Source organism: Sorex araneus, chromosome X, assembly GCF_027595985.1.
Source record: "Sorex araneus isolate mSorAra2 chromosome X, mSorAra2.pri, whole genome shotgun sequence".
NCBI lineage: Eukaryota > Metazoa > Chordata > Mammalia > Eulipotyphla > Soricidae > Sorex > Sorex araneus.
Genome location: NC_073313.1, coordinates 373,081,245 through 373,101,786, shown reverse-complemented (window position 1 = coordinate 373,101,786; position 20,542 = coordinate 373,081,245). Strand labels below are relative to the sequence as shown.

Sequence of the window (20,542 nt, the reverse complement as noted above, 5' to 3'; positions counted from 1 at the left end):
TGGGGGGGAGGGCTGGTGAGGGAGGTCAGATGTAAACCCTGTTTACATCTTTCTCAATGAGCTGCTTTTAGCATAGTATATGTTAAATACTATCTTAGCACAGTAAAAGTTTAAAGGTTTCTTGTAATAATAATGGAAGACATTGGGAAGGGGGTTAGTTATCCACACCCCGCAGTGCTCAGACCGATTCCTGCCTCAGTCTCAGAGATCACTCCTAGGAGAGCCCAGGAGAGCACATGAGATGCTGGGGATCAAACCTGGGTGGGGCTGCATGCAAGGCAAGCACCCTACTTGGCCTGAGAGATCTGTTTTTGTTCTCGCGGTGTCACAAGCAGCTCTGTGCTCAGGTTCTCTCCTAGAGGTGCTCGGGGACTGTAAGTGGTGCTGAGGACCAAACCCAGGTCAGCTGAGTTTAAGGCAAAAGTTCTATCCACTGTAGTACCTCTCTGGTCCTTAAAAGAAGCTTTTTGGTAGGTTGTGGACAGTAATCCAACACTGTATTTCTTTCTCTAAAAGGATTTGTTTGGTTGGTTGGTTTTTGGGCCACACCCAATGTTACTCCTGGCTCTGTGCACAGGGATCACTCCTGGCAGACTCAGGGGACCGTATAGGAAACTGAAACCTAGACTGGCAAGGGATTCCCAGCTGTAACAGCACTGGTAAGACACACAACTTTTACACAGTACGGTAAAGAAACACTGCAGACATCAAGTGCAAGGCAAGAGTCCTCCCCACCATGCTATCGCTACAGCACCTCTCTACCAGGAATTAAAACAGTTAAAGTCAGAAGGACCAGGGTCCATGAGAAGACCTATGAGAGATGGGAAACTTGTTCTACTGTATTTTGGTTGCAGTAAAATTTCAGAATTTAAAGGAAAATCTTCAGGGTTCTCTCACTATCAAACACAGCAAGCTTAGAATAAAGCAATCTGAACTACAAAATTTGTTATCATTTTTTGTAATAAGAAGAGGACTGGTCTCACAGGCACACCTGAATGCCTATCTGCTATGTGTAAGACAATGCAAAGAATTAAAGAAGACCAAAGAAAAGTCACTGTCTGTTCATATAATACTAAACACACAAAGCAGTATGACATAAAAGCGCATAGGCATAACTGGTGCTATGATACAAAAATCCCAATTTAAACTAATAAATGATAACCTTCCAGAATTTCTTGGAAATGAGAAACCAGAGGGCTGAAGCAACAGTACAGAGAGTAAGGTGCTTGCCTTGCATGCACCCAACCTGGGTTCTATTCTCAGCATCCCATATGGTCCTGGAGCACTGCCAGGAGTAATTCCAGAGAACAGAACCAGGCTTACGCCCTGAGCAATGCTGAGTGTGACTCCCCCAAAAGAGAAAAAATCAGAGGTACTCTAAAGGAGAGACTTTGCTGTTAGACTCCCAACTGCCACAGCACTATAAGACACACAACTCACACAGTAAGGTAAGGAAACCTGCAGTCATCAACCTGCACCTTCCCAGCACCCTCGGTTACCTTTGCTTGGCACTGATTTCCTCATTGAGGTTACATGGTCTTCAGTGATTGCAAGACGTCTCAGCACATCGGCCAGAGCTGACTTCAGCACAGTGATTTCATCTTCTTGTTGCTGAACTCGTAACTCAAGAGCTGACAGGCGATCCTGAACATCAGAGGTGCTTGCTGCAGAGACACTGTCATCTACGGAATAAAGCCAAAGACTTAAAACTCTTATGAATCAACAACAAGTGAAAAATTACACAAAGACAAGTCTTTGGGAAGATGAGAAAAAGTATTTCAAATGCCCATTTTTATCCAGATGTGAAGAGCTCCTGTAAAGACCTGCAGAGTGGAGCAGGAGACAGCTCGGCGAGCAATGCATCTGCCGACAGGCCTGAGCCCCGGTCCACACCCCACAAAGCTCACTCGCCAGGCACAGAGCTCACAGGACACCAGCCACTGATAGCCACACAACTGCAGATCTGAGGCACCGCCACCCGGCAGGGCACCAGCCCTCTGTGCCCCTGGGAAGAGTGTGCGAACACTGAAACTCACTGTGAGACCTGCAGCAAGCAGTGCCAGAACCAAGCCTGGCCCGGCATGGGAGCCACCACAACACACGTCTGGGAGCCACCACAACACACGTCTGGGAACGCAACACAGAGGAGAAAGAAAAGGTCTCCATAGCTATTAGACCTCATTTCAAGTAGCAAAAGGGCAGTTTAAAGAGCCAGGGACATGGCCCGGGTGGTAGGCCACGTGCCTGGCCACCCCTTGAAGCAGCACGACCGCAGAGCACAGCTAGCAGTGACCCACACGGTCTCAGGGCTTACTCCTGGCTCTCTACTCCAGAATTACTTCTGGAGGTGCTCAGGGGACCATTATGGGATGCCAGGGATCAAACCCGGGTCAGCTGCATGCAAAGCAAGTGCCCTACCCACTGTACTCCCTATCTCTGGCCCTAAAATTAATTTTTTGAAAAAAAGCAACTAAAAAGAAAAAAGAGTTGACATGTAAGTAAAATTATGAACAATTTTCTCACAGTCCAATTTTCCCTATCAGCACCTTAGATTTTTTTTCTCATCAAAATACTTCTTAAATTTGTTATTAGTAGACATACGAAACCTGCAAGAAGGGTCAGAGGGACAGATGTGGGGAAGTGCTTCCCGTGCACACGACAGAGCCTACTCTAATCCCCAGAGCCATGTATCAGTGCCCGAGTACTGACCAGGTATGGTCCAAAACTTCATCACCCACATAATGAAAGAAAACTTCCAAGACAGCAAATTATTCAGCATCTTAATTCCCATATCACTCCCAGGTCTTTACTATCACATGTTGTGGAATTAGCAGTCTTTCTTTTCCCCAAAATCGCAACCTCAAAAAAAAGGCAGAGCTTCCGACAATAACAGAAGCACATGATCTCTCTGACTAAACCTCTCCTGTAACATGTCCAATAAAAAGCTGGACTTTATTGAAAAAAAAAAAAGTGTTTTTTTTTTTATAAAAAGGTATGGGCTCTAAAAAGCATATAGCTACTATCTGCCTTAGGCATGAAAATAACAAAAAAACTTTATTTTTATTTAGAATTGTTTTCCCAAAACATGGCAATTACAAACTATTTCCAAAGTGATGTAATTTTGGAGCACATATCAGGGTCAATTTGGGTCCAAATGAACAGAGAGCAAATGCTCTTGGCTAGTTCACGGTAAGCAGGAAAATTTGGGGGGCTGTGGGGGGCAATTTAGACTAATCAAAGAGTCTGGCCCAGAGTGTGAGCTGCTGGGTCAGGCAGTAAGCCGCTTTTCTTATGTTCAGATAAAATGTTACCTTCCTAAACCTGAAAATCTACAAGTAAAACAAAAGAAGCCCCTTACTAAGTAGCATACAGTATTTCTATTTAGCATACCCCAAAAACCTTACAGAAATACAGATGTACTTCCTCAGCCTTCAGAGGCATTTTATTAACAATTTTGGGAAATGTGGTATGAATGGAAGAGTCAAGATTTTATTTTCAACTACTTTAATTCTGCATCTATATTAGCTACATAATCACAGGTGAGTTAACTTCTCTAACTCACTTTCTTCATCTCTGAAGGGCATGTAGGTGCCTCTGGTGCCGTATAAGCTCATTAACGAACATGATCCAGAGATGCACAAATAAAGCTCTTGGAAGAGAGCAACACAGAACGATACGCCACAGAGATGCCTCAGAATCCCAAAGTCACCATCCAGTTAAAAAACAAAACAAAATAAAACAATTAATCTCAGCTGTATAACCATATTTAAAATTTTAGGATTCCTGGAGTGCATCTGCGGCCATGCAACAACTCATACATCTCTCATACAAGGGCTTACTGGCTCTGGGGTGAGACACAACAATCTTCACACACTTTCCTCTAAGGAAACTTTTTAGGATCATTTTTAGCAGATTATTCACAACAAGCAATACAAAATAAATTATTTTAGTTCCTGCTTTGGGGGCAGGGCTTGGGGGTGGGGTGGGAACACTTGAAATGTGGTGGGTAGGTATAATGGTAGTAGGGTTGGTGTTGCAATATTAAATGTAACACATCATTGTGAATAATTTTATAAAAACTAAAAAATTAAAAAGAAAATAAAGAGCATTATTGGAAGGTGCCTAGACCATAGCTGACATCCAATAAAATGCTTCAAATCTGACAGCAAAGCACAAGCTCTGAGCACAAGTGCAACACAAAACAGCAGCTGTGGCCCCTGAGCCGCATGACCACCTCCCTTCAGCGAGTCCCATCATCTCCGCCGTGGTCCCTTGGGCCAGTCAATCTCTGCGCTTGGTGAGTGCCAGAGCAAGACGACTGTGCAGGCCCTTCCGAAGGCAGTGCCATCAGGGCTGTGCCGGTACAAGGCCTCGGGAACAGAAGCTCCCCTACTACAAGTCAGAGAGATGATGGCCATCGCAGAATGCAGGAGGGGGCCCGCTTCCTGGCCAGCCAGTCCTGACACATGCTTCCCGCTCAGGCTCTGGAGCCTTCTCTGGACCTCCAGTCTGAGAGCTACTCGGTATTTCCTCACCAGTGACGTAGCTAATAAACTCTGTGTGCAAACTGTCACTTGTCTCGTGAACCAAAGGTCCTTAAAAGTCAGTAAATTCATGATGTCTTCCCAAAACTGTTCTCCATTTATGAAGGATGAGTTATATTTTAAAATTTCAATCTCAGGTAATTATGATTCTACAAACCAGAATCTTAATTCTTGTGAGATTCTTGTGGAAAGACAGAGCCTTGTAGAAATATCAAAGCCAACATGCTGGTCCTGACATGGAAACCAGCTTAAACTTTTGGCAAGCCCCTGACACAAGTAGAGAAAGTGAAAATTTAATGGGCAACATACGGATCATGAAAGCAACATGCCCAGCAGAGACGAGAAAGGAGCTGAGCAGGAGGCCTGAGTAGCCTCTGTTACTGGACTTCTCTTCCACTGCCAGGGAAGTACGACTGTCCTTCTAGAATTCAGGCGTTACCCGCTCACCATGAGGAGGGCTCTGAGCGCTGCCCAGTGCTCTGACTTCTGCAGACAAGCATCTTGGCACAGCACCTGCAGGTGTGCTGGTCAGTTTCAGACCCTGCAACAGCGACACCAGCAGGAGGCCATCTCCAGAATGCCTCTTACATAAGCACACACAGGGGTCCGAGTGCGCAGCAGCAGTATTGGGGTGAGCTGAGATGTCTGAAAACACAAGACACTAGGCTTAGTGGGAGACCAAGCGGGCGCGGGCACATGCGGCGGGACAACAGCACCAAGTGCGTGGCACGGGCAAGGTCAGTGCGTGGCTGCCCCACTTCAGCCTGGAGAGTATTACTGATGTGGAGAAAACTCCCTGTGGGTCCTCCTCAGACCCAAACCTGATCCCAGCCCGGAGAGCACACGGGTTCCTAATCTCAGGTGAGTTTCTATGTTCAAGAATCATCATCTGTCATCAAGTTAAAAACGGTCCCCAAAGGTTGATTCATTCATTTAAACATTTGCATACTAACAAGTACAGAAAACTGTCACAATGCTGAGGAAAATAAGCAATTTTACCATTGGAAATACTACCCATGAGGAATTTGAAATCAAAGATTTAAGAGCTGTGGCTCAAGACACAGAAATGATGGAATACGATCACTGTCTTAGGAGACAGTGATTAGGCAACACTGAAAAAGACAGGAACTAGGAAGGAAGAGTGGGGAGCAGGGGCGAAGGGAGAGTATGAGGAGAGGTCGCATACCTGCTGAATCGGATCCCTGTACCAAGCCTCTAACTAGGGGCTGAGCGATAGGACAGCGGGGAAGGCGCCTGCTTTGCACGCAGCCAAACTGGGCTTCATCCCAGCTTCCCATATGGTCCCTGACTGATTCCTGAGTGCAGAGCCAGTAGTAATCCTGAGCACCGCCGGGTATGACCCAAAAATAAAACAAAAAAATGTGGGACTTAACTGGGATCTCAACTAACAGCTGTAGCCAGGAGACTTGCTAAAGTGGGCAACAGGGCCAGGAGAGACCGAACACACAGAGTACAGCTAGAACACAGGCTGCCAGAAAGGCGGGCACAGGCTCAGGATGAGAGACCTCATTCACACGCAGGAAGAACCAAGGACTTTGGTCATTCTCAAAGTGGCAGTTCTAAGAAAACTCTCCCACAGGGAGCAAGAGGGGCTGAGCCACGGCAGGAGGGAGGTGAGGGAGGTACTGAGCACTGTGCTTCGCTGATGGTGGGTTCTGTTCCAGCTGGAGGGCGGGGCAGTTGCAGGGTTGGTGGCCGGTACTGACAGAGCAGGCAGCACACCAGAGCTCCAGCATCCCAGAGGATGAAGACGAGCAGAGAACAGGCCAGAGCCTGAGCGTGAGGAGCCGTGACCTCAGGGAAGACTGGAGAGGAGGAGAGCCCACACACACGTTTGTCTACGAGCTGCTTCCCTGCTGGAAGGCCTGGGTAGAGCCTTCCCGAGGATCAGCGTGAACTGTCCATCTGACTCACCACACAACACCTGAAAGATCGTGTTGGGAGGTTCCGTTCTAAATTCCGAACTAGCTTGTGAATCCCTGGGGAGAGGCTACCTCTTGTCTGTTCTCCTCCTGATGTGGAGAGCACCGCACACGGGTCTCCCAACCCTGGGCTCTACGGCACAGACAGACACAAGGGGAGACAGATCACTGCGACTTTGTGACATTCACAGAAGTGGGAGAGAGAAACAGAAGCACCCCCCTCATTACTGTATGGGGGGGGGCGAGGATCTGGAAGAGACTTCAACCAATGACTGCGCCCAGAGAGGACAAATACGTCCCTCACTGCCCCAAAGAGTACTTCCTTCAGGGGCTTTCTCGCCCTGAATACTCCTATCTTCTTTCTGTACCTGAACCTCAAGATTATCTGCCTCCTTCCTTCCCTCTCTCTGCCACAACATGTCCCCCAAACCACCTCCGGTCAGCCATACAAACTCATCATCAGCCTTGCTTCAGAGACCCATAAATGAATCTCAAAAGAGATCAAAAGCCACAGTTAATCTTGAACCTGAGCAAAGCTAAGAGACTGGGTAGATCAGAGTGGGGGTGGGTCAGCCTGGTGCTCACCCAAGCAGAGCCCCTGACAGCTGCTTGTTCCCACCATATCCCCCACCAGACTCCCCTGTCTACGGACGAACCTCACTGAGATGTTAATCTGCTGAAAATTCAGGTATGTGAGTTTTGTGACTGAAATCTCCAGGCTTTCTCAGGCTCGGAATGGGCTATCTCCCCACACCTCCCTGTACTTCCAGAAGCCTCTGCAGTCACATCCCACATCACGTCCCACCCAGTTTTTAAAATAGATACTCTATCTTGCCTTCCCGATAAAAATACTGAACGCCCTGAACAAACACACAATGACCTCTAGTACCTGAACTGTTTAGTACCTGTACTGCAAACCATAATGTGTGTGTATGAGAGAGCGAGCGAGAGAAAGAGACAGAGAGGGCGAGAGCCAGAGTGAGAGCAAGAGAGAGAGAGAGAGAGAGAGAGAGAAGAAAGGAAAAGGTGCCTGCCATAGAGGCAGGCAGGGAGTGGGAGGTGGCAGGGAAACTGGGGACACTGGTGGTGGGAAATGTACACTGGCAGAGGGGTAGAAGCTGGAACACTGTGTGACTGAAACCGGAGCATGAAGAGCTTTCTAATGGTCTATCTTGCAGTGATTAAAAAAAAAAAAAGCAGCAAGCAAACCTGGCACCAAAACATGAGTCCAACTCTGTTCCACTAAAACTTCTACTGTGGGTCAAGGAAGAACAGAACAGGCTGCAGTGCAGACTAAAGAGCATAGCACGGAGGGTGCTTGCGGCGGACCCAGTCGGACCCCTGAGCACCACTAGGTGTGGCCCCCAACAAAAATGGGGTGGTGGGCTGGAGTGCAACGCTTCATGTGTGGAAGCCCTAGGCTCAATTTGTGACAGTTCCCGAGCACTAAGTCAGGAGCAACACATTATACTACTGGGTGCAGGTGCAAAACAATACAGCAACTATTAGAATTTCGTATCTTTAGAAAAATAAAGGTTGCTGGTCAACCTATAATACTGAATGCAAATTAAGCAGCTCACAAGATTTATCTAAAGTTTGATAGGTTAAAATGGACAAATTTACCATTTAAATAACTTGAAGGTACCTCTTTTGATTCAAAAGAAAAAAAAATAATGTTATGAATATGGCTGAGAAAGTAGGCGGTGTGTTCACTGGAGGGTCTGGCCCGGGGGAGATGAGCACCTGTGCTGGGCCTCCCTCGGGACTGCTGGCCCGGGAAGCACAGCTGCAGTCCTGGAGGAGACAGCAGCTCCCGGAAGCTACACAGGGACCCCCAGGACGCAGGTGCGGCAGAGAGAGGCAGTCTGGCAAAGCTGGTGCCAGCCACCAAACACTGACTTTCTGATGTCCCCTGGTCTCTGTCTGCCTCTTGCAGCCGTAGTTCTGACAACACGTGGTCAACACAGGCCTTCCCTGGGGGCCCCGTCTAAACTCCTGATCAAAGAATCCATGATGGCAATTAAGTTTGTGTGATTGATTATTCAACCATAATGTGCATATACCAAAGAACTAGAGTACTAAACACTGAAGTGCTAAATTCTTTCTGAAATAAGCAACAAAACAAAGATGCCTACTCTCACTACCTCTATACTACAATCCTACTCGATTCAAGGAGACAAGATTAGAAAAGAATGAAAATATCCACAATTTCATTACATATACTAAAAGCCCCCAAATACACTGTCTATTAGAATTAAAGTGAAAGAGCAAGGGGCTGAAGCAATAGCACAGTGGGAAGGGCGTTTCCCTTGTACGCGGCCGACCCAGGTTCAATTCCCAGCATCCCATGCCAGGGTAATTCCTGAGTGCAGAGCCAGGAGTAACCCCTGTGCATTGCCGGGTGTGACCCCAAAAGCTAAATAAATAAATAAATAGATAGATAGATAGATAGATAGATAGATAGATAGATAGATAATAAAGTGAAAGAGCAAGACTGGTGGATATAAAATGAACTGTACTATATTCCCAGCAACCTGAGAGAAGACTATTTTACACTACTACTAATATAACATCAGGAATAAAAATGACCAACAATGTTTAAAGACCTCTGCATACAAAACTATTATTACTAAGAAAAAACGAAGACCTAAATAACTGGGGTAACTATACCATATTATGAAGTGTCACTGGCTCATGTCACCACGTTACCCAAATGGACATGGAAATTAAATGCAGTATAGGGAAAGTACAAATAGTTTTTACGCAGGCATGCATGTGCATGAAATCTGATAGGTTTATTCTAAAGTATTCATGAAAAGAATGAAGGACCAAAAATAACTAAAATCTGGGGCTGGTGCCATAGCACAGCGGGGAGGGTGTTTGCCTTGCATTCGGCCGACCCGGGTTCAATCCCCAGCATCCCATATGGACTCCCGAGCACCGCTAGGAGTAATTCCTGAGTGCACAAGCCAGGAGTAACCCCTGAGCATTGCCAGGTGTGACCCAAAAGGCCAAAAACAACAACAACAAATCTAAACTAAAATATTTTTTTCTTCAAGGGACGGGCAAGGCTAAGGAGCATTTGCTCTATTTGGTATCAAGATTAGAAACTCATAGTAATTAAGATGAAGACAGAAAAATGAACTAAAAAACAGGAACTAAGAAGAGCAACCCCAAACAAGCTCATCTATAAGCAAAGTAATATTTCAGGGAAAAACAAGTGCCATCCCCACAAGGACTAGACAGGGGCTCTCCGTATCGGGAGGGAGAAGGACCAGGAGCGACCTCCCGACCACCAGTCAAGTCTGGGGACTGTGACTCTCAACAGGAAAGACAAACCAGTGTTTAGGCTGTTTTTAAACAAAACACAGAAATTCCTCCCAATGAAAAGGATGACAGTGATTTAAATTTGAGCAGAGGGGGATAAATTCCAACAAAAATAGTGAGTCTGTTTTGAAACTCTAACAACAATAGTGAGTTGTGTGTTGAAATCTGGAATGTAATCAAGGTAAAGAGAAAAGGAAGTGAAATTATCACTCACGCACGGGGTGGGGGGGGTTGGGGGTGAGAGGTGGGATGTATACTGGTTTTTTTTTGTTTGTTTTTGTTTTGTTTTTGTTTTTATTGGTGATGGAATATGGGCACTGGTGAAGGGATGGGTGTTTGAGCATTGTATAACTGAGATATAAGCCTGAGAACTTTGTAACTTTCCACTTGGTGATTCAATAAAATAAATTAAAAAAAAAAAGATAGTCAAAAGAAAAAAAATAAATAAATAAATTTGAGCAGAGACTATTCATTTAAAAAAAGAAAAAGAGTGAAAAGACAAATAAGGAATTGGATACAACAGAGCTCAGATCCAAAACATACAACAATACATACAACAGATTAGAAAAAGAACTGTCCTATAGAAAATTTGCAAGGAACTTAAAGGGACTATGAGACAATGGGCAAACGGTAAGTAAATATATTAAAAGGTGCTCAATCTTATTAGTAACTGACAAAATATAATTTGAAACCACAATAAAATACCACTCCACCAGATGGCTTAACTTTAGAAGATTAATAATTAGAATTGGTGAAGACAGGAAAGAGAGGAACAGGAACTCAGTGGGATTCTATATAGTCACTATAGAAAACTATTTGGTGTTATCTGTAAAACTGTTTTTTATTTTTTTGCTTTTTGGGTCACACCCGGCAATGTTCAGGGCTGACTCCTGGCTCTGCACTCAGGAATCACTCCTGGCTCTGCTCGGAGGACCATATGGGATGCAGGGAATCGAACCCAGGTCGGCCATGTACAAGGCAAAGACCCTACCCGCTGTGCTATTGTTCCAGCCCCATCTGTAAAACTGTTAATAACAGGGGTCAGAGAAATAAGAGGGAGGGCAGGGCACCTCCTTGCATGCAGCTGATCTGGGTTTAATCCCTAGGATCACATATGGTCCTCCGAGCACTGCCTGGTGTGACCCAAAATCAAAAATTAAAATGTAAAATTACATTGCATTTTTAGAAGTCGAGTAGATATTTTTGGAAAATGTAAGAGTTGTTTCTGGGGGTGAGCAAGTTTCCCTGGCCCAGACTGTGACTGTGGAACTATGTTATAGAACAGCAAGGCTTATGCCAAGCTCAGGTTCCACTATTTATTTTATATAGTACTACTCTGCTAATATGGTATGTATATATCAAAACTTGAAAGTGAAGAATACTAAAACAGCAACAACAACAACATCAACAACATATCTTGATGCCCTGCTAACATGCCACCTAGGGGGCATGCAGTGGAAGAAATCATACACATTTGTTCCAAATGAAGCAAACAGCTTCACCGTGTGGTTCTAACTTTTTACTAGTTTCCCACACCACCCATACATTGCCTTATTTTCCCAACAGGACTCAATCCCCAAAATGCCTGTAATACTGATATTTCACATAGGAGCGGTGAATGATACTTTGTTGCAAACCAGTGAACTGCTTTCTGGTCCTTCAATCAGTTCGTATTTCAGCGGAAACACAGATTCATGCCCAGCAGCCGGACCGCACACTCAGCTGTCAGTTTCCTACTGGTCTCCTGTGCTTGACTCAGCAACTTTCTCTTAAATCCCGAGTTTCTTTTCAAGACTTGCTGAATGAAGCCACTTGCCTGTTTTGTCAGAGTACTGACTGACGGCACACGGCAAGACACCACAGAATCAAGACCCCAAGAAGGGCCTCTCCGCCAGAGGGGCCCCAGGGCTCTCCAGAAAGGGGCAGTGAAAGTGACCATTTACTACAGGCCAGGCAGGGCTTCCTCTGAAGATCTACATTTCTGTGTTTTACCACCACTGTGGCGAGACCAAAAATGTGATTATGGAGCTCCATCCACGGGGGTTAAGAGGAGGAGGAACTCAGCCTGTGGGCTGGTGGGCCAGGGACTGTGAGAACGAGCTGGCGCCAAATTGCGGGCAGTGGCACCGCAAATGCAAGGGCAAAAGAGGTCACTGCCTCTAAAGGAATTAACGAAAGGCTTTTTGTTTTTCACCCTTTCTGACTCATCATCTTCAGCACCCTCCCAACATTTTCCATTGATGAAACATGTATTTAATATGGACAACTGATAGCTTTCTAATCGGGTATGATGTGTGCCAGGCACATGAACAAGATTGTTCTTAGAGAACTGTGCTGCTCTGAGTGATTTAAACAGATTCTTGAATTTTCTCCACCTGCTATCCCTTTCTGCCCAATAAGTCTTTACAGGACCCCAGGTATACTATCCTGGGTACATATCTGAAGGCCTAGGTACCATGTTTATTATGTAGGTACCATGTCTATAAAATAGGAAAGAAACTGCCTGGCAATGTAAATATTCTTATTTTGTAATTGTAATTATCTGAAGTCGTCTCAATACTATGTGTATCACTGATTTTTTAGAAATAAAATTCTTGGGGTTGGAGCAATAGCACAGCGGGAAGGGCATTTGCTTTTCACGCAGCTGACCCGGGTTCTATTCCCAGCATCCCATATGGTCCCCGAGCACCGCCAGGAATAATTCCTGAGTGCAGAGCCAGGAGTAACCCCTCAGCATCGCTGGGTGTAAACCAAAAAGAAAAAAAAAAAAGAAAGAAAGAAAATTCTTTTAAGTTTATTTATTAATTAGTGAATCACCATGAGGGTACAGTAACAGATTTACACAATTTCATACTTGTGTTTCCCTCACACAATGTTCGAGCACCCCTTCCTCTACCAGTGTCCATTCTCCACCACCAGTGAACCCAGTATCCCTCCCACCTCCCTGCCTCTGTGGCAGGGCATTCCCTTTTGTTCTCTCTCTCTCTCTCCTTTTGGGTGTTGTGGTCCGCAACAGGGGTAATGAGTGGCCATCGTGTTCACTCTATAGTCTACTTTCAGCACGCATCTCCACTCCCGAGAGGGTCCTCCAACCAGAGAAAGAAATAAAATTCTTTTTTTTTTTTTCTTTTTGGGTCACACCCGACGATGCACAGGGGTTACTCCTGGCTCTGCACTCAGGAATTACTCCTGGCAATGCTCAGGGGACCATATGGGATGCTGGGATTTGAACCCAGGTCGGCCGCGTGCAAGGCAAACGCCCTACCCGCTGTGCTATCACTCCAGCCCCCGAAAGAAATAAAATTCTTACATAAAATCTACAGCTTTGAAAACTACAGTGTTTTCAAATAAATTAGTATTTATTTGAATAAAAAATTAAATATATAAATTAGGCATGCAAAGCAAACATTTACAGGCAATAAATCATGAAAAAAATTACTTTAAAACACTTTGTTTCTGGGAATGTCGGCTAGTTCAGCCCTTTTGGAAAACAATATGGACGATTCTCAAAAAACTAGAGGTTGAGTTCCCATTTGACCCAGCAATACCACTGCTGGGAATATATCCCAGAAAAGCCAAAAAGTATAGTCGAAATGACATCTGCACTTATATGTTCATCGCAGCACTGTTTACAATAGCCAGAATCTGGAAAAAACCCGAGTGCCCTAGAACAGATGACTGGTTGAAGAAACTCTGGTACATCTATACAATGGAATACTATGCAGCTGTTAGAAAGAATGAGGTCATGACGTTTGCATATAAGTGGATCAGCATGGAAAGTATCATGCTAAGTGAAATGAGTCAGAAAGAGAGAGACAGACATAGAAAGATTGCACTCATCTGTGGAATATAGAATAATAGACTATAAGACTAACACCCAAGAATAGTAGAAATAAGTACCAGGAGGTTGTCACCATGGCTTGGAGGCTGTTCTCTCATTCTGGGCAACTCAGAGAAGGGAACACCAAGTAAAATGTGGTTGGAGGTCATGTGGGGGAGAGATGATGCGGGCTGAATATAGACTAGAGACTGAACACAATGGCCACTCAGCACCTTTGTTGCAAACCACAACACCTAATCAGAGAGAGAGAACAAAAGGGAATACCCTGCCATAGTGGCAGTGTGGGGTGGGGGGAGACGGGACTGGGGAGGGGGGGAGGGATGTTGGGTTTACCGGTGGTGGAGAATGGGCACTGGTGAAGGGATGGGTTATCAAACTTTGTAAGGGAGAAACATGAGCACAAAAATGTATAAATCTGTAACTGTACCCTCACGTTGACTCACTAATTAAAAATAAACTATTAATTAAAAAAAACACTTTGTTTCAAAAGTCATGTGACCACATATGGTGCACCCCAGTTTAGGCAGCTAGGATTACAGCATATAGTATATGAAACTTTTTATTCAAGTAGTATATGAATGAGACATTTTATTCCAAAGCAGCTACCCCCAGTACACACAAATTGCTCCCCACAGCTCTTTCTACTTAGGAAATGCTGAAACTATGACTCTGGGCTGCAAAGAGGGTTTTAGATGTTCCTACATTGGCACAGAACAAAACCATGAACCATATAGACAAAAGTTTGTAGTTCGAGTTTCAGTTTTATTTACTGAGGGGGAGGCCTCCCTGGGAATGCTCAGGGTGTTAGTACGGTAGGACAGAAGTGTTGCGAGGGGAGTTCTTACAGGGCCAGCAAGTGGGCCTGTGGTGCTGCTTGGGGCCCCGCGGTGCTGTGGATCCCTAGGCCACACTGGTCAGGCCCAGGGACTGCCCTGGCTGCACCTGGTGATGCTCAGGGGACCACGTGGTGCTGGAATCGAACCTGGGTCAGGCATATGTCTAATAAGGGCCCTAACCACTGCCCTATCTCTCAGCCCCAGACCTTCTGATACTAAAGAACTGTTCAATTCGATTTTTTTTTTTGAAAATCGAAAGAAAACAAAAACTCAAGCTGATTACTTGTGTAAGTTGTAAATGTCTAAAGTGTAAAATGTCATTTTGAAAACATCCATTTTCTTATGAAAGGGTGCTGTTTCTCACTGATGCTGCTTCTGCTAGCATGAATCAACTCAAGGTCTTCAAAATGGTTTGGGGAATCGGGGTTTGGGGCCACACCTGGTGATACTCGGGGGTCACTCGTGGATCTGCACTCAGGAATTAGTCCTGGCCTGCTCAGGGAACTATATAGGATATAGGGGATTGAAGCTGGTTGGCCACACACAGGGCAAATGCCCTACCAGCGGTACTATTGCTCCAGCCCTCTACATCCAAAACTAATCTTGCCATGAGACTTGTTTCTATGTTCACTCTGAGTTCCTCACTGCCAATCTTGTCCTTATTTAAATGATACCATTGACGAGCCAGGCAAATGTGTCTTAGTTAAATGTGGGAGATCATTGTTAATGGATCATTCTGAACAAGTAACACAAAACTTATTTTGTACGTGCTTTGGAGGCAGGTTTGGGTGGTGGTGGGATGGTGTAATGGTGCCAGGACTGGTGTTGGAATACTGAACATTATAAATTATTGTGACCAACTTTAAAAAATTAAATTTAAAAAAGACTAGAAATGTGGGAGAAATATATAATAAACATTACTCAGGTTTTGCTTATACATTGCTAATAAGTGTTTACTAACCATAAGAAAGTGTAAAAGCTATTTGCAGAATACTGGCTGAAATCTAGAACTCCATTTTTTTCAGTCCAAGTAAAGCATCCTTAATATTAAAGAAGAAACCATATACTCCTTGCATAAAATTTCCATTATTCTAGCTGAACAGAAACCAAGGTCAAGATGCAAACACCAAAATCTGGTGGGAAAATTCAATTCTCCTTTCCTGGCCCATCTTTCTCTGCGCAAAACAGAGATCTAAATATGAAAAATCAGACAACTGTCCCTAAGCTCACCCATCAAGTCCAGCTTTACAGACTCACAATTAAATCTCAGAAGATGTCACAAATATTCACAGGTATACTGGTCTTCTGGCTAAAAATTCCAGCGCATGTGCGTGCTTGTGTGTGTGTGTGTGTGTGTGTGTGTGTGTGTGTGTGTGTGTGTGTGGTGGGGAGGGGGGGCGAGGGTATAGTCCCTGCCCTGCTGAGTCCCAGCAGCTGCACTCAAACTTCACAGCTGCCGCTATGCCATTGGCCCAACTCTGCTGCCTCATGACAGAGCTCTGCAGAGATGCCAGATTGCCAAAAATTCCAGGTACACTGGTCTCTAGGCTGAAGCTCTGGAGTCTTGGGGTGGGGGGCGAAGATGACAACGGGGACAGCCTCTTTCCCACCCCAGTCCTGTACTTCTGGAAATCCAGCCGTCTCACCCACATCCCACAACTGCTGCCTTGTAAGCTCACCTCCCAGTTAAATATTTTGGAGTTTCTGGAGTATTTGTGACCAAGCAACACTTCCAAATTTTATTGTACTAACATCCCAGTAGGAAGAGTAATACAGGAGCCAACTGATCCCAATAAGCAAAAATCAGACTGAAGGCTCAACTAGCAAAGAACAGCTCAGTAAACCTTCAGACAAGAAATTAATGCCCCCATGGTAGGATATAACAATTTTCACAAATTTTCCTCTACTGAAGTATTTTTTGATAATTCTATTAGTCATTTAGTTCTACAAGCAATATAAAAAAAAGTTATTTTGTGCCTGCTAAGAGGGCAGGCTTTGGGGTGGCTGGGAAAATGGTGGAGGGAAGGTCACACAGGTGATGGGACTGGGGCTGGAATATTGAATGCCTGTAACAAATATATCATGAACAACTTTGCAAACCAGTGTTTAAATAAAGGTTAAAAAAATTAAATTAAATGAAAGTGAAAAAAAACAAATAGTACTACTCAGGAGCACAGACTATACACAGTAAAGTACATTTTTAAAAGGCACCCAATCTCTGAGATCACCCAAGATCTAAATGACCCATTATTTAATCCCAGGATCTATTCTGAGAATTTTAAAAAAGTAAAATGATTGTAGCCAGATCAAATTCCCTATGACTTACTCAAAGTAAATTTACATATTCAAAATTAAGATGAAATCCACTCCACTTTCTTGAGTGAGATAGCTTGCTCTATTTATGAGCAGATCTGACTCTTAGGCATATGTTCTAGAGACAATCCCAGCAACCAACAAAAGATGCTCAAATTACCTAATTGCTCATTAAGACAATAGATGTCTGTGCACATGACCTAATAGAGACCAGAGCATGTTTGAAGATTCTTTCTCATAGGCAGGAAGCTCCATTTGTCTGAATCTGTCTTGTAGGGAACTGAAGTACAGTGATGCCCAAAAGGAATGATCGACTTTCAAGTATCCATATTAATTTCAACAACAGAAGCAATGGTGTGCTGCTCTCCACCAATATAAACTTGCACGTATGGTAGCTACAAATTTTTCTGCTTACTGATTGTTTTTCCAGATAAGACACCCCTGATTGCTATGATTCATTCTTCCTGCAAATTGACCTTTACTGTCCAACCAAAATGATGCCTGATATAGTGTTCATCTTAAAGGCTAAGTCTATTTCTTCTTTCTTAGTCCTCTGTGGAAACTAATATGGAAATTAAAATGCCAAAGCAGGGGCTAGAGTGATAGCACAGCGGGTAGGGCGTTTGCCTTGCACGTGGCCGACCCGGGTTCGAATCCCAGCATCCCATATGGTCCCCTGAGCACCTCCAGGGTGATTCCTGAGTGCATGAGCCAGGAGTGAACCCTGTGCATCGCCGGGTGTGACCCAAAAAATAAAAAAAAAAAAAGCCAAAGCAGTTACAAAAAAAGTTTAAATGCCCACTGAAAGACAAATCTGGAAGTTTAATATTCAATACTATTTCAAATGATGTGTTGTTATAAATATAACACAATTAAGATGGACATTTTCATTAAGAACTTAAAATCCTAGCAGGTGGGGTGTTTGCCTTGCACACAGCCAACCTGGGTTTGATTCCCAGTATCCCATATGGTCCACTGAGCACCGCCAGGGGTGATTCCTGAGTGCAGAGCCAGGAGTAACCCCTGTGCATCGCCGGGTGTGACGTAAAAAGAAAAAAAAAATCCAGGTCTGGGGATATGGCTGAGTGGTGGTGGATTTGCTGAGCATGTGGCCATCTGTGAGGGAGGGAGAAAGGCACTCTCATCTCAAAGGATGACCACCAAGGCTCCCAGATAGTTGAAGGAAGCCACTGCACACCTTCATGTACTGTTTCCAAGTGGGAAGAAAATATCTCTGTTCATTGCTTCTACCTGCACACTCTAAATAGCCAATCTAAATGTCATGTTTCAAGGCAGTAGCTTTAAACCTTATGATGGAAGGCTGAGGGAACCAATTTGTTCAAATACTTTCAACTCAGCAGTGACCTGGCGACTCCCACTGGTGCAGACTCTGCTAGTTAGTCACAGCATGGCTGCGCCTCAGCCTGCTGCAGGCCCAATACAGGGCTCAGCCCCGGCAGCTCCCCTTCCTCTCACGCACACTGGCCCTGCTTTATGTGACGGCTCCCAAGCCAACCTCTATCACCCAGTACCAAATGCTCACCGGATTCAAATGGTTTTGTCGAATGCACTTAGAGCCTGCTGACCAAATACAAGTCTGTGCCCCTTCCTGACAGAAGACATTATTTCATACCCTTTTTAAACCTCCCACGGTGACTAATATGAAAAGTACAACAAGCATAGCACAGGTATTTCTATAGCTGTTGAGGCCACTACAAAAATACTAACATTCAAGTGAAGTGTCTGGGACAGACGCTTCCACGCTCCCATCACTTCGGGGTCAGGTTTCCGCTGCTGCGCAGCTGTGCAGTGCTGGAATCAAAGCCGTGCCCCACGCATGCGAGGAGCACCTCTAACCACGGCGCCACAGCCCCTGCCCCAGCTAAACCTAAGGATTTTTTTCTTATAAAGCTACTTTATAGCAAACAACGTATTGTTTTATTTTAAAATAATCATGCCTGGGCCAGAGAGAAAGTAGAGGTGGAAGGCACTTGCCTTGCACAGCACCCATTCAGGTTCAATCTTGGCACCATTTCTGGTTCCCTGAGCCTGCCAGGAGTGACTCCCAAATGCAGAGCCAGGAGTGGCCCCAAAACAAAACAAAAAATAGTAATAAATAATAACAATGTCTAAAAAACAGAACTTGACTTTCTCGTACTTGTTTTACAGTATTAAAAAGGAAGTTCTCAAAAAAAAAAAAAAAAACACTGGGAGTCTATCAAAGGGAATCAAGAGCTACCTGAAAGAATAAGAGGAAAAACTAAGCAGTACTGAATATAACTCAAGTATCAGATAATTACCTACCAACCATGCTGCTAAAAATAAGTTAAGTGGACTGAGGACTAGAGGAAGAGACAATTCTCCCATGCGGAAAGCAAACAAAATGGAGACACACCATCCTCCAGGATGCAGGGAAAGCGCCACCACCAGAGGCCTGCGAAGGAGTGTAAGACAAACTCTCCACAGCTCTAAACCCCAGTCATGCCCAGAGAAGCAGCCAACTCCATGGAAGGACACCTGACAACCTACAGAACTGAACTGTCACGGTCTGCAAAACACAAGAATTCAGGATGAAACCAAGCAGATGACAATTGGAAAGAGTCCTGAACAGAAAGAATGCATCTGGTAAAAGCTAAGACAAGTCACACAAACTACAACCTAAATCGGCTACCACTGCTATTTTGCTAATCATATCAAGCGTCCAAACTATAATATCACAAGGAATATATACACATTAATGCAGGTGGCCAGAATATTCTGGTCTCCACCCACAGTTCCTGGCTCATGGCTCCCAAAGCCTTGGGATTTCCTCCTTGCTGACAGCGATGGTGTTGCGTGCAGTGTGGATGGGGGCACTTCCTGAGAGGCACCTATGTATGGGGGAGTAGAGGGTCCAGTCCCGCCAGACAAACAGTTGGATGACAAAGGCAAAAAAAAAAAAGAGATTTTTATGAGAAATAATATGAAGTGGTATTAAAAAAACCAACTGTCGAGTGACTGAGGAAGTGAGGTACTAGGAATTTTCAGGGGGAAAAACACCCACATTGGACAGAAGCAGTTCTGCTCAAAGACGAGATTCCATGCAGTTCCTGGAACCTAAGCCAACCTGGCTGGAACAGGACGGAGAAGAGCAGCTGTGCACAGATCAGAGGAGCAGAGCCTGCTTTGTTAAAGGAAGGCCAGAGCCAAATTATGAAGAGCTTTGAACTCGGCCCCAAAGAAAACTGGATTTCGTATTACCAGCCACAGCCAATCACCGAGTGATTCTGACAGAATATTATTCATGCAAATAATGTCCCCCAGTTCTGTCTAGACTGATTCACTCAACTCTGCGTCTTAAAAAGAACCTTTCCTTTTATGCTAACAGATATTCTGATTCCTTCATTCAAGTGCCTGATTCTCATCACAGGCGGAGGATTTAATATCAGAGATTTACTGAGTGCTTACTAAGGGTGAGGCAAGCCTACCCAGGAATGCTGACTCGGCACCAACCAAGCTGTCTCTATCAAGGACAAGATGAGAGTCAGAGAGCTAGTACAGCGGGCAAGGTGCTTGCTTGCCTTGCACTGTACACAGCCCACCCAAGTTCAATCTCCAGTGCTGCATGAGAGATGCAAGCACTGTCGGGATTGATCCCTGATTGCTGAGTCCGGTGTAAGCCCTGGACATAGCCAGGTGTGGCCTAATTTAAAAAAAAAGTTTTAAATAAAGGGTAATGCTATCTGTACCAGCAAGGGT

General features: G+C 44.7%; 1 protein-coding gene across 4 annotated transcripts in view; it reads right to left on the bottom strand.

Moving 5' to 3' along the window:
• EML4 (EMAP like 4) overlaps positions 1-20,542 on the bottom strand; it is a 94,815-nt gene that overhangs the window by 47,569 nt on the left and 26,704 nt on the right. For all 4 annotated transcript variants that reach the window (XM_055120619.1, XM_055120622.1, XM_055120620.1 and 1 more), the window contains exon 2: positions 1,500-1,682. In XM_055120619.1, coding sequence (XP_054976594.1) covers positions 1,500-1,682 — 183 coding nt within the window. The remainder of the gene's footprint in view (positions 1-1,499; positions 1,683-20,542) is intronic.